General features: G+C 41.2%; 1 protein-coding gene across 1 annotated transcript; it reads right to left on the minus strand.

Moving 5' to 3' along the window:
- Nucleotides 1-2,888: 2,888 nt before the first annotated feature.
- drc8 (dynein regulatory complex subunit 8) lies at nucleotides 2,889-13,752 on the minus strand. The gene is made up of 6 exons (XM_081347689.1): nucleotides 13,372-13,752; nucleotides 13,175-13,247; nucleotides 12,994-13,073; nucleotides 4,548-4,590; nucleotides 3,853-3,919; nucleotides 2,889-3,052 (listed from the first exon to the last, which is right to left on the minus strand). Exons 3-6 carry the CDS (start codon nucleotides 13,017-13,019, stop codon nucleotides 2,934-2,936), a joined length of 255 nt encoding a protein of 84 aa, XP_081203815.1. The 5' UTR covers nucleotides 13,020-13,073; nucleotides 13,175-13,247; nucleotides 13,372-13,752; the 3' UTR covers nucleotides 2,889-2,933.
- Nucleotides 13,753-13,962: the final 210 nt, after the last annotated feature.

A 13,962-nucleotide genomic window follows, 5' to 3' on the forward strand; every position in this document is an offset into this window, starting at 1 on the left:
ATAAAGTCGCAATTGCGTGTTATAAAGTCAGAATTCTGAGATATAAAGTCAGAATTGCGTGTTATAAAGTCAGAATTCTGACTTTTTTTCTCGCAATTGCGACTTTATATCACGCAATTCTGACTTTATATCTCAGAATTCTGACTTTATATCTCAGAATTCTGACTTTATATCTCAGAATTCTGACTTTATAACACGTAATTGGGAGATATAAAGTCAGAATTGCATGATATAAAGTCGCAATTGCGTGTTATAAAGTCAGAATTGTGAGATATGAACTATTCTGAGGTAAAAAAAAAAAAGTCCGTCTTTTTTTTCCCCTTAGAATTGGACTTTATATCTCACAATTCTGAGAAAAGATGTCAGAATTGCGAGATATAAACTCGCAATTATGTGTTATAAAGTCAGAATTGCGTGATATAAAGTCAGAATTCTGAGATATAAAGTCAGAATTGCGTGATATAAAGTCGCAATTGCGAGAAAAAAAGTCAGAATTCTGACTTTATAAGACGCAATTGCGACTTTATATCACGCCATTCTGACTTTATATCTCAGAATTCGGACTTTATTTCACGCAATTCTGACTTTATATCTCGCAATTCTGAGAAATAAAGTCAGAATTGCGAGATGTAAACTCGCAATTGTGAGATAAAAAGTCGCAATTATCTTTTTTTTTTTTTTTTTTTTTTTTTGTGGCGGAAACAAGCTTCCATAGTTTTAAGTTAGTTGTCATGTCTCTTTAAAATGTAAACTCCATAACATCTAAAGACTGCTAAACGCATGACAACGCTTTAGCGGGAAAAATGGCTGGATTTGTGACATTTTCACTTTTAACTGAAGTTAAAAATGACATAAATTAAACAAGTCATCTAAAGTCCTTTTGAAGTTACTTACTCCATTATCAGTGCTTTCTGAGACATTATGAAATAATTATTCACGTGTCACTGCTGAATCTGACAGTGAGACCCTCCAATGAGTTTGGGAGCCAACTGATTATTTTATTCTGTTTTTTGAGACATTTTAATGCATTTTGAAGTCATGCTTTTTTGGGTCTTCAATTGCCTTATATCAAGTCAAATCAAGTCACTTTTATTTCTATAGCGCTTTATACAAAATTGTGTCAAAGCAGCTTCACAGTGATGAACAATAGCAAGAATCAATCATGGAAACTCAACTATGAGATTCAGCAGCTCTAAAAGACAATTGTGTCATAATTTATCTTAAATTTTGCTTACATGTAGTCAGTCACCTGCTTCTTTTGCCATGGTTGTCCATTTGGGTCTGCTGCTTTGTCGCCCTCTAAATCAAGTATTTTAGAGTAAGCCATTTAACCCTTGAGCGGTCTGTGTAGGGGTATGAACTCATGATCTTGGGGTCTCCAGAGACCACAGGCAACAAATGTAATTTGTAGTTTTTATTTAAACAAATGTAATTTTACTCTGTTTATTAATGTTTTTACTCCACATATGTGCAGTTTTTGGACGATTTATGATATATTTTAAATTTATATAAATTACAAAGAACATTTTAAATAGGTTTTAATACAAAAACAGCTTTTTATGTAAAATTCACTTTATAAAAGACCCAAATTTCTAAATTTCATTAATAACATGGATAATTTGACATGGTTTAGTGTAACATTTTTGCCCATCTTTTGGAAAATGCACTTTTAAAAGTAAAAAAATATATATAATTTTAGCCACTAGATGGCTATAGAGCTCAAATATATGCTATTTGACTAACTAAAAGATATCTTTTCACAAGTTTTCCCAGTTTGATTCATATCTAAATATTATGAAATCACAATTATAACAATAAAATGTACTTTTTGTCAAAGTTTAGCATTTTTTGTACAGAAAGAAAATCTTTTTTTCAATAATGGTTACATTATGATTAGAATCAAACCTGAAAAAGAGAAACATTTTTAAAAATTCAAAAAGCCCCCGAAGACCACACTTAAAAGAAGAATAGTAGCTTATCTCTGTTTGATATATATATATAGCCTATATATAAACTTTATTCCTGATCAACACAAAGCCCTGTTTTAAATGGTATGTAGTTATAAATAAATATATTATATGTTTTAATATTATAAATATATTTTACATTGCAAGACTAACCACAACCCAATTTTTACAGTAGACTAAGAAAGTAGTAATAGAACCGTATGGTCCAGATTCAGAAGAACCCTTTATATGCATAAGTGATTCTTTTTGTTAGAGTTTGGGGTTCTTTATGTAACTGTCAGAACCACCTCACTACTGATTTTCTGGAGCTCAGCCATTCAATTGCTTAGACTGTCAACACACTCTCAACAGGTAAATTATTTCTTTCTTTAAATGTCTATACATTTTAACTTTCAATTTGTAACTTGTTTCCTACCAATCATGTCTTTTTCTATTTTTAGTTTAACAGAACATGAAAGTGTGAACAGCTCTGTTCTGCTAAGGATACTTATCTCCTCTTCTCCACTAAGTAACAGAGATATTGAATTGTTTGTTAGATTTTTTTTAATTATTACTTATGCATAAACAAATACCCAGTCACAAAAAAAAAACTAATATACAAATTTTGGCCAACATAAACAACTGTAAGAGACACAATGTAACTCTAAACTTTGTGTATTTCAAATGCTGTCCCCATCGTCTGCAGACGAGAAACTGCCACTGAATATACACACATAATGATGGATGTAAAGACATAATAGAGGATTGTGAAGATATTTCACTGGAACGGTCTTCATTACATAAATAAAAAGATTTTAAAATATTATTAATAATACTAATATCAATGAAAATAAACTATTATTAAATTCATTACACCATCATTAAGGTCCTATGTAGCACTTGCAATGCATGGTTCTTTATGGAATCGTATAAAAAAAATTTGACGTGACAATTCTCATTTATTTGAATTATACACTCTGTCAGCCATCATCGAGAGTCATCAAAGGTCATCATGCTCACAAAGTCCTTGTAGAGAATTACATTTTTATCAGGATCAACAGCCGCAGACAGCATTTCATCCATCTCTTCTTGTGTGAACGGCTCTCCTTCAAAACAGAAATAATTAATTTTGTTAACTGAAAACTTCCTTGTGTTGTGGATTCCTTAGCTGTGTCCCAATTCAGAGGCTGCATCCTTCGAAGGCCTACCAACTGTTTCATTAAGTTATATTTTTGGGCATTTTTACCTTTATTGGACAGGATAGTCAAGGAAAGACAGGAAGCGATAGGGGAGGAGAAAGGAACAGGAACCGGGGCTAGAACTCGGGTCGCCCGAAGCGCTGTTGTCCACAAGGTTCGGCTCCGACAGAAGGCCTAGCAACTGTAACAGCTGCCATTGATGAGCGGCAGTAACATTTATACTGGATTTATACAAAAAATAAATAGTATATTTAACTGTCTAAAAACAAAACAGGGTTCAGAACCTGTCTAAATCAACTTGGTCCATTTATGTAGATAATAAAGGGTACAAACGATCTATAAAATCGCATCTTAGTAAGATACAGTATGTCAGCATTTTAACTGCTTTATAGTTTATTTGTTTGTTTGTTTGTTTTAAATTTGTATCATTAGATATTCGAGCAAATTGAAACCCAATACTTATCTAAAAAAAAAAATAATAATTCCAGTCATCACTGGCGCGCAATGAATCTTGGGATAGACTGTGCCACGAAGGATCCTCCTTCTTTTTCGAATGTAGTATGCAGCCTTTGAAAGATGCAGCCTCTGAATTGGGACACAGCTTACAATTGTTCAATTGTGACATTGCACATTGATTTCAAAATATCAGAAGCCCATCCTTAAATCCCAAACCACTATTTTGAATAGTCTCATTGGAAATACTATACCTTCTTGTGTTAAATATTTGGTCAGTTCCACTGGTTCCAAGTGTCCTTTTTTCTGTTGATCTAAAACCTTTAAAAAGAGATAACAGCACCGTCCCTTTAAATAAATCCATTAGTCGAAGGTCTCCATCTTTATGTATCCAATTCGAAATGTATTTTGAAATCAATGGAAGCTTGTTTCCACCACAGAATAAAAAATAAAAAAGTAAAAAGATAATTGCTACTTTTGTTTCCCTCACAATTGCAACTTTTTATCTTACAATTCTGACTTTTTTTTCTTGCAAATTTGAGTTTATATCTCACACTTCTGACTTCTTTTCTCACAGTTGTGAGATATAAACTCAGAGGGAAAAAAAGACTGACTTCATATCTCACAATTCTGATATTATAACACGCAATTGCGACTTCATTACACGCAATTCTGATAAAAAAGTAATAATTACGAGTTTATATCATTCAATTATTATCACTTTTTTCATAATTGCGTGATGTAAACTCGAAAATTGTGAGATAAACTCGAATTGTGAGATAAAAAATGTCGCAATTACCTTTTTTATTTTTTATTAAGTGGTGGAAACAAGCTTCCCTAGAATTGCTGAGAATTGCACTGTAGGTTTTTTTTTCTGCAGTGTAACCAAGGTGAATTCAAACAACAAAACAACAATAACAAAATGTTAAAGTGTCAGAGAATGAGATACCTCAAAGGCCTGGAGAAGCAGGTCTTCTGGAATAGGACGGAACCTGCAATAGAGGGTTTTCACAACACGTCATCAATCCGGAAGTTAATGAATGTGAAAGTGAATGTTACACTGAATGTAACAATGCCACTGGACTGAACGGACTCGCAAATTTGGCTGATTATTGCTACTGAAAAATGGTCGTGTTTTGGTCTGTACTAATTGGTCGCACCTGGAAAAAACATTTGGATTTCTATAGACTGCCAAAAGTTAAAGAGAAGAGTGCAAAAAACTGATGAAAGAAGGCGTTTGTGGTTGAGAGAGGCACAGCATCAGCTCATCAACCATGTAAATGAAGCGTTGACTATGACTAAAACGTTGACGTAAAGTAGTTCACTATAGCTACGTTCACACTGTCAGTCCAAAACCGATTATTTTTGTATACGACTGGAATCTGATCTAAAATGATGTCCACGCTGTGTATCGCAACTGTTAAGATCCAATTTGTGTGTCCATGCAACTCTTTCTATGGCAATGACGTTGCGTTGATGAAGGGGTTTGCATTTGCATTTCAGCATTTCAATCGGATATGAACAAAAATCGGATTTGGACTGACAATCTGAACAAGAATTGTTGGGTGGACAGTCCACGACTAAGAAGCTAGCTTGTTCGGATCTTTACCACATATTAACTTTAGTTTGTCAAAATTGCACGCTCTTTCCTGCTTACTAAGTCCTTCTCTATATGATTTAGCAGCTTCCACGTATTTTTGCCATGGTTTAGACGTCATAAATAAGTGTAACAATATGTTCAGTAGTACATAAACAGTGCAATCCATGCTGTTGTTTACATCCGAGTATCTCCAATATGGTCGCGCATCCAGGCAACTGACCAAACCGTGACGTACGTGTAAAGCCTCTATAAAGAGGAAGCAGAGCAAAATGACTTGTCTTTTTTAGTCGATTTCTTAACAATACTCGAGTTACTCGACTACTCGTGGTTCATGCTACTGTAAATGAAAAGACATGAAATAGTTCTTATCAATAAATTATATAAATTCATAGCCTAATGCAACAATTACAAAAAAAACATTATAATTATGACCTTACATATTTTAATTTTCATGTAACAGAGTAAAGCCAAATAAGTAGCCGTTCTTTTGTCTTTCATTTCAGACGCAATGTCCGCTTTTAGGGGTTTACATATCGCGTTTTTTGGATAATGGAAGCGCAGTTTAGGGTTGCATAGCAACGACAGTACGCCATAGGAGCGCAAGCACTTGTTCCACGCGATATGTGAACGGCCCCTTACAGAGTTGGCAAATTGCGATATTTTCGTCATCCTTGATGAAATACTTCCACACATCTGATGTGTGGTGTCTGTTGGTGACGTTCGCCATTTTAATTCATTTATGGTAAATGCACGCTCGTAGTCGATTGTTTTCGACAACGCCGACTAGTGGTTGAAGTAGTCGACTCGATCTCTCGACTACTCGACTAGTCTGTGCAAGCCCTAAATACTGAGCTTTTTAATAAAGAATTTTCGATGCATTGGTTCATCTTTGCTTCACAGCTTAAAACACTTGATTGAAGTTTTTTGTTAAATCCCTATGGGGTAAAGTGAATAGGAAAAGTACTTCTGTAAACAAGGTTGATGAACAAATGGTCAGTCACTGTTGTTCTTTACTGTAAAGAAAACGTCTCCGGTTACTATCAAAACCTCTGTTCCCTGAGAGGCGGGAACGACATTACGTAAGCTGTGATGTATATGGGAACTCCTCCCTTCTCCACTTTTGCTGAAATCTTATGGGCTAATGCCAGCTGGGGACAGCTGGCCAATTGACACCAAGCATGCAAATACTGACCGGTTCACGGGCAGTATAAATTGCATGGGCGCGACAGTTACGTCAGAATCACGACTGAACCAAGCGGCAACATTCTGATCTGAAAAATGAAGCCTACCCGGAAGTGCGAAAAACTGTAATTTACATCGAAAATCCGCTAGGGCGAGGTCCCAAAAGGGAGCAAATGTCCATAGCCCCCATGTTAAAATGTCCGTTTTCACAGTATAAATTCATGTTTTTACAGGTTGGTCCCATGGACTTTTATTGTATTTTTCGATAGGTTCCGAGTGCCTGAAAACCATGAGGGCTGTGAATTTTTTTCTAACTCGTTAGTTTAGATCGTATTTAGATATAAAATGTATGACAATAAGGGCGTGGTTAACTTTGATTGACAGCTTGATTGACAGCTGACAAGGCAGCGCCACGGAGAATGACAACATACGAAGTGCCATTTTTTAATACCGTTGACATATAATACTACTGTTTCTGTATCATGAAATGTAGTTTTAAGAGTTTTTCAGGCGAGAATGTAGTTGTTTAAAGCTCAAATCTGTGGTTTATTTATAAAGATTTATGAAAATTGTATCCAGTTGTGAGATCCAGCGATGACCGGGCGCTCGGCGTTCATGTACCCCGCCTGGAACAGCCTTTCCTCGGCTAGATGTTCTGAGGTTTGCCGCTGACTCTGGCGTCTCTGTAGTGGTTAAACATGAGATATAATTCGTCTTGTGTATATCTAACGGGCGATTTTTGGTCTTGTAAATCTATAATTTGTTCCCTGGCCAATCGTTTTGGCTGAGGGGAAGTTTCATAACTTTATAAGCTATTTAACTTTACCGTTGTATGGTTAGACTAGAGCGCTGACTTTGTATGTTTGACTGAATTGTTTGCTTTATTTGTATAGCTTCTTGTACCTTTTACTTATACTTTTATAATAGCTAATATTGATAAAACTGAAATTTAACAAAAAGAGACTGGGTTGAGTTTTGTCATTTTAAATTTTAATACAACGAATATGATCTGTAATGTTGTTTACTGCAACATCTGTTGTTTAGTACAAATGCACATATTGCCTGGACCATATTAAAATGTTTAATATTTTTATATAATATTTAAAACGAAAAGAGGCAGGTTTGTGTTTTATATTTTGTTTTTGTTTTTAAATAGGCAAACGTTATGTGCAGTGAATATAATCAATACGCGTTCCCTGAACCACATTTGTGTGGCTATGTTTAAGATTTCTTTAAATGAAAACGAAAAGAGTTAGTATGGTGTTTTATAACATATTTCGTTGCCTAAAATATACACAGAGATAACCGAAGTAGCAGAGCGAGCTGAGTGACGTGCGCTGCGTCAGAAGGTGGGCGGGGTTAGGATTTTCCAAGATGGCGCCGCCCATACCCCCCATAAACGGCTTCAAACCCGTTCTTCAGAAAGTCTATAGGTGACGTCACAGAAGCTTTGTCCATATTTTTTACAGTCTATGGACTGAACGCTAGCACAGCTGATCAAACAGCAACCACGTCGGCTAACATAATGTCTCGTTCCCGCCTCTCAGGGAACCGAGGTTACGATAGTAACTGGAGACGTTCCCTTTCAAGGTGGAAACTCAACATTACGTCAGCTGTGACGTATATGGGAACTGTATTAAATCCCACCGTGAGAGCAGTGAAGATAAGCCCTGAAACAGGGTCAACCACACCCACAGGTAAGCAAGACAGTTCTAGCCAATAGCCACGTTGCTGAGAGTACTCGCATCTGATAAGCGGAACTAGACCAATGAGACATCTGCTCCGACCCTAACAAAATTTGCATATCTTAATGCAATGAAAGCGAAGGCTGCACTGAACAGGGCAGACACAACATAATGAGCATGAGAGCATGAGAGTTAAATCTTATTAACCATAACACACAGTTAGAAGCTATGGTAACTACTGCATAGCTGGTTATAACAGTTCACAACATGAGTAAAACTCAACTCACCGAACGTACTTGTGACGCTACAGAGGGAACATCCAGCTTGTAAAACCTGGTGAATGTGTTCTGAAAAGACCAGCCAGCAACAAGACATAAATCCTGGATAGACATACCTCTAGACCAGGCATAATGAGGAAGCAATCGCCATTGTAGAATGAGCTCTGATGTTAAGGGGACAAACTTCCCCCTGGCATTCGTAAGCCAATGCAATAGCGTCCACAATCCAGTGAGAAAGTCTCACTTTCACGTCCTACGAAAGAATGTAGCCTGGTCTCGGCCGGAGAGTGACATTGCAGTCGCCAGGTCCGAAACATGTTGACAGCTCTGATGTTGACAGCTCTGACAGCTCTGATGTTGACAGCTCTGACAGCTCATGTTGACAGCTCTGACAGCTCTGATGTTAAGGGGACAAACTTCCCCCTGGCATTCGTAAGCCAATGCAATAGCGTCCACAATCCAGTGAGAAAGTCTCACTTTCACGTCCTACGAAAGAATGTAGCCTGGTCTCGGCCGGAGAGTGACATTGCAGTCGCCAGGTCCGAAACAGATGCAATCATCATTCACCGAGAATGCGTGTAAGTCTCCAATGCGCTTCGCCGAGGCGAGAGCAAGAAGCAAGGCCGTCTTCAGGGAAAGCTCCTTAACCGCAATCGAAGCTAGTGGCTCGAACGGTGGTAGATAGAGCCCTCAAAACTGGAGCCAGATCCCACAGCGGCACGGAGGGCGGCCATGAAGGACACGATCTTCTCGCTCCCTTGAGAAATCTGATTACCAGAGCGTGCTTACCGATCACGGCGGCCACACATGTAGGTTCCACAGCTCGGGCTGGGGTGCCATATCGTGCCGTTCGCCTGAGACAGCAGGTCCTTCCTGAGGGGGATTTGTCATGGGGGAGCCACCATTAACTCTCTCAAGTCCGCGAACCAGGGCTGATTCGGCCAGTTCAGGGCCATGAGGATCACTGACGCTCTCTCCTCCCTGATTTTGCACAACACCATAGGCAGAATCTTCACCGGAGGGAACGCGTAAAGCCTGGCTTCTGGCCAACAAGACGTCAGAGCATCTCCCGTCAGCGGGGAGTGAGATAGCGAGAAGAACATCTGACAGTGCGTGTTCTCGCTTGTGGCAAACAGATCCACTTCCGCCCTCCCGAATCAATCCCAAATCATTTGAACCAATCCAGGGTGAAGCCTCCACTCTCCTTGAGGAATCCCGTTCCTCGAAAGCATGTCTGCTCCATGGTTCAGGATACCGGGGATGTGCGCCGCTCATATGGAGAGAAAGTGTCGGTCCGCCCACAACAGGAGACTCGCTGCCTGTTTGAACAGAGCTCTGGAGCGCATGCCACCCTGGCGATTTATGTACGAGACCACAGATGTGTTGTCGGTTTGAATCAGTACATGTTGCGGCTCCAATTTTGACCGGAAGGCTTCCAGGGCTAAGGACACTGCTTCCAATTCCAAACGGTTTATGTGCCACCCTCTCTGTGACTCCGACCACAGGCCTGAGGCCAGGATCTGTTTCAGTGTTGTCATTCTGAACGCGCGCTTGTGAAGTGCTTGGTTGATGGGTCTCAGGTCCAGAATCGGACGGAGTCCTCCATCCTTCTTTGGCACCACGAAGTAGCGGCTGTAGAATCCGCTTTCCTGATCGCTCGGAGGGACACGCTCTATAGCTCCTTTCTCAAGCAGACTGAGAACTTCCTGTCTCAGAACGGGAATGTTTTGGGGCAAAGTCAGTGACGGGACCACACCATTGAAGCGGGGAGGTCTGCGTTTGAACTGGAGAGAATATCTGTGCTGAATTATTCCCAGTAGCCACGGTGAAATGCCCGGGATAGCCCTCCACACGTCCAGGAAGTGACACAGCGGACGCGTTAGCTCTACGGCCACTGTAGCCACTGATGCCGTGTTTTGACTGGAGCCCCGCCCCCACAAGGCTAGAAGCACTGGCGGGAGGGCGGCTCGCGGCGGGCATTTTGTGGTGTTGGCACTCTCGCACTCATCGAGAGGCCATTATAATCAAGGGTTGTGGCTCTGTGCTGCACTGAGGCAGGGCGAATGACACAGTGTTGGGTGCAAGAGGAAGAAAAAGCTCTTTTTGTGAATGGATACATGTTTTTATTGTGGAACTCACACAAACAGCATTTAAAAACACATAGCAATTGTCGCCCGTAGGAACATGTGGGACATGATGCATTAGAACATGGTGCTTGGGGGCGGGGCCTCCAGCGCGCTCTCTCTTCCTCTTGATCGCTCCGTCAGGAAGATGGCTTGGTAGCCGAGGATGGCGCGCTGACTCTCTCGCGGCGCGGGCTTTATCTCTGACCCTGACATGTCCTCCCAGGCCCCGACCACTGCTTGTTTCAGCCGAAACGAGCGTCCGGTTCGGGGCGGGCTGTCTAGCCGGTCCTTGAGCCTGGCGAGGTGCCGAAGAAGAGCGGGACCTTGCAGATGACTGGAGTGAGCGACAGGGCATCACGTGACTCATCACCTTGGAGCGCTTTTGCGTCTCGGAAAAACACTCCATTACCGACTCCACAGCACCACCAAAGAGGCCAGAGGGAGTGACTGGAGTGTTTAGGAGCGTCTTGCTGTCTGCGTCCTTCAGGTCAGCTAGGGTTAGCCATAGGTGCCTGTTAAGGAAGACCATGAACCCCATGGAACGGCCGATGGCTTGTGCAGAGCGCTTAGTAGCCATCAGCGCGAGATCCATTGCCGCGCGCAGATCGCCGCCGTCCAGGGATTGTAGCAGTTTTGCCTGGAACACGTGCAGGATTGCCATGGCGTGAAGAGCAGAAGCTGCCTCCCCCGCAGATGCATAGGCCTTGTCCGCCTTTTGGGCCGTGAACCTGCACGGCTTGGAAGGCAGGCTGCGGTCAGAACCCAATGCAGATGACGATGGGCACAGGTGTGCGGCAACGGTCTCCTCGACGGGGGGCATGCGCACATACCCGTGGGCTTCTGCCCTGTCCACGTGCGCGAACATGGCCTGCATGGCAGAGTGGGTGCACGCCGATTGTGGTGCAGCCCATGACTTCACCACGTGCTCATGCACGTCTGGAAAGAACAGTGTTCTTCTCCTCGATGCGGCCTGGCGGCGGCTCGACTGGAGAAACCACGAGTCCAACTTACTTTTCACAGGCTCGTCCGGGGCGTTTCAAGCTAGGTCCAGCTCCGTGACCGCCTTGCCGAGGACCCTGATGAGCTCCTCCTGGAGGTCCGATTGAGATGCCCAATCCTTTTCCGACGCCAAGAGCGACGTGGAGTCGTCTTTCTCGCCAGCTCTGAAAGAGACGAAGTTTGCGACGGCGTGGGGTGGGGGGTGGGGGGGGGGGGGCGTAAGCTATCGTCCGCGAAGCTGACAGCATCGAACTTGTCTTCGGGCGGGGGAGGGAGAAGGCTCGCTGGCGGCAGTGGGCCTCATCCCTGCTGTTGCCCGAGCCACTTCTCTTCTGGCTCTGAGGGTGCGCACTGGCAGCTCGGCGCAGTGGGCGCACGTGTTGTCCGTGAGAGCCGCCTCGGCGTGGGTGAGGCCCAGGCAGGTGACACAGAACTGGTGAAGGTCGGGCAGGTCAATGGGACATGTAGCCATGACACATATCTGGCATGTAGCAGCCATCGGATGCGGAGAGGAAAAAACAGGGGGTGAGTACTCCTCTATTGCAACTTCCACGAAGACTTAGATATGACTTCTAGCGTTAAAGGAGAACTCCGGTCAATTTTAACATTGAGCTAATTTTTTTGTACATTTGGAGTGCTGTCAATACAGAGAACAACGACAAAAATCGGTGTTGCCTACACCGAGTTATTCTATTTTTAAAATTTGCACCCTGTTGACTTCAATGGGGCAAGTACTAAACCTGCTTTTAGCCTCTTAACATCCTTGATGTGTCATTACAAGTGCACAGAAAATGTGCTCGTGTTCACTCAGAAGGAATCACTCACATTTTCTGTGCACTTGTAATGACACATCAAGGATGTTAAGAGGCTAAAAGCAGGTTTAGTACTTGCCCCATTGAAGTCAACAGGGTGCAAATTTTAAAAATAGAATAACTCGGTGTAGGCAACACCGATTTTTGTCGTTGTTCTTTGTATTGACAGCACTCCAAATGTACAAAAAAATGAGCTCAATGTTAAAATTGACCGGAGTTCTCCTTTAAGAAAGAGATTCTGATGTAATTGTCGCTCCCATGCAATTTATACTGCCCGTGAACCTGTCAGTATTTGCATGCTTCACGTCAATTGGCCAGCTGTCCTCTAGCCCATAAGATTTCAGCAAAAGTGGAGAAGGGAGGAGTTCCCATATACATCACAGCTGACGTAATGTTGAATTACCGCCTTGAAAGGGAACTACACTGTCTGTAACAACATAAGCATAAGTATAACTTAAAACATTTTAGCATAACTGTAACATATTAGACACAACATCAAACCAATCAGACATAGAAAACAATCTGTCAGTTGCATTAAAAATCATCTTTTTTTGGCAGGGACATATTTGCTAGACCTGATAATTATTCTGGTATATTATCATATCAATATTAAAAAGTAGCATTAAAAAGTTTATTTTAACTGATTTATTTGTAATTCTGCAGAAAGCTCAAGATGATAATAACTGATCCTTCACTTTCAGTGCCAGTCTTACTTGCGCTCCAGCAGGATCTTAGTCATAGTTGGAAGAAACTTCTCATAGCGTACAAACCCAGTGGGCTCTTCATCTTCTAGCTGTGGAAGAAGTCACAAACCATAACTACGAATCTACTCAGCTTGCAAGATTCAATATCTAAATTAACCTATGTCTAACACTGTAAAAACAAGCCACTGACCTCAGCAATGACATCATGCAATTCAGCTTCTGATGGAAAACAGCCCAGTGAGCGGATAATAGTGCCTATTTCTCTTTTTTAAAGTAAAAAATATCAGTGTTAAACAAGTCATTTGATCATTTGAATTTGAACTTAGTAAACCTCTAGAGTGTGATAGGAAGCAAGGGAATAGAAATTTTAAAACCTTAAAATGTTACCTGACATCAACAGTCTTGTTGGATTCATGGTCAAACACGTCAAAGGCATTACATATCCTCTTTTGAGTTTCTGTTATAATAGTTTCTGACAAAAGGAAATTATGTTTCAGCAAATACGAAACAATGGAGTAGACATCCTAGCTAACTTAACTTACTTAGTATTCGTTTACTGTCATTTTTTTTCCTTAGCAACTGAACAAGATTGTGCGGTCTGTTAACAACTGGGTCTTTTACTTTGCTACTCAGCGTTAGCTAACGTTATATATTCGAAACTTTGCACTGACCATTTAGGGGACGACAATTGTACAAATGCTACGGGATAAATCGTAAGCCCGAAAGAGGAAAAAAGTTTTGCATTTTGAATCTATAACATTGTTACCTGCGTTGTACTTGTCCGCCATATTTTTGTACAGTCTATGGCCATGTCCCAAACACTGGTTGCTAGGTAACGTGAACACTAACTTAATTACCCGAGACGTGCTTTTGTGGCATTGAATAATAAAATGATACTACAATAATAAACTAGTCTGTGACAGTTAAAAAAAAAAAATGCTTGATACATCAGAAATACCTGGGATCTGATTCTTATTA

This window comes from Scardinius erythrophthalmus, assembly GCF_964197995.2.
Source record: "Scardinius erythrophthalmus genome assembly, chromosome: 19".
NCBI classification, from domain to species: Eukaryota; Metazoa; Chordata; class Actinopteri; order Cypriniformes; family Leuciscidae; genus Scardinius; species Scardinius erythrophthalmus.

Excerpts from the sequence above, each read along its gene's own strand:
- drc8 (XM_081347689.1), bottom strand. The coding sequence starts at position 13,019 with ATGACTAAGATCCTGCTGGAGCGCAA. Across the intron at positions 4,591-12,993 it reads AAGATCCTGCTGGAGCGCAA|GTTCCGTCCTATTCCAGAAG; the intron begins GTAAGACTGGCA and ends CCTCTATTGCAG. Across the intron at positions 3,053-3,852 it reads CAAATATTTAACACAAGAAG|GAGAGCCGTTCACACAAGAA; the intron begins GTATAGTATTTC and ends TCTGTTTTGAAG.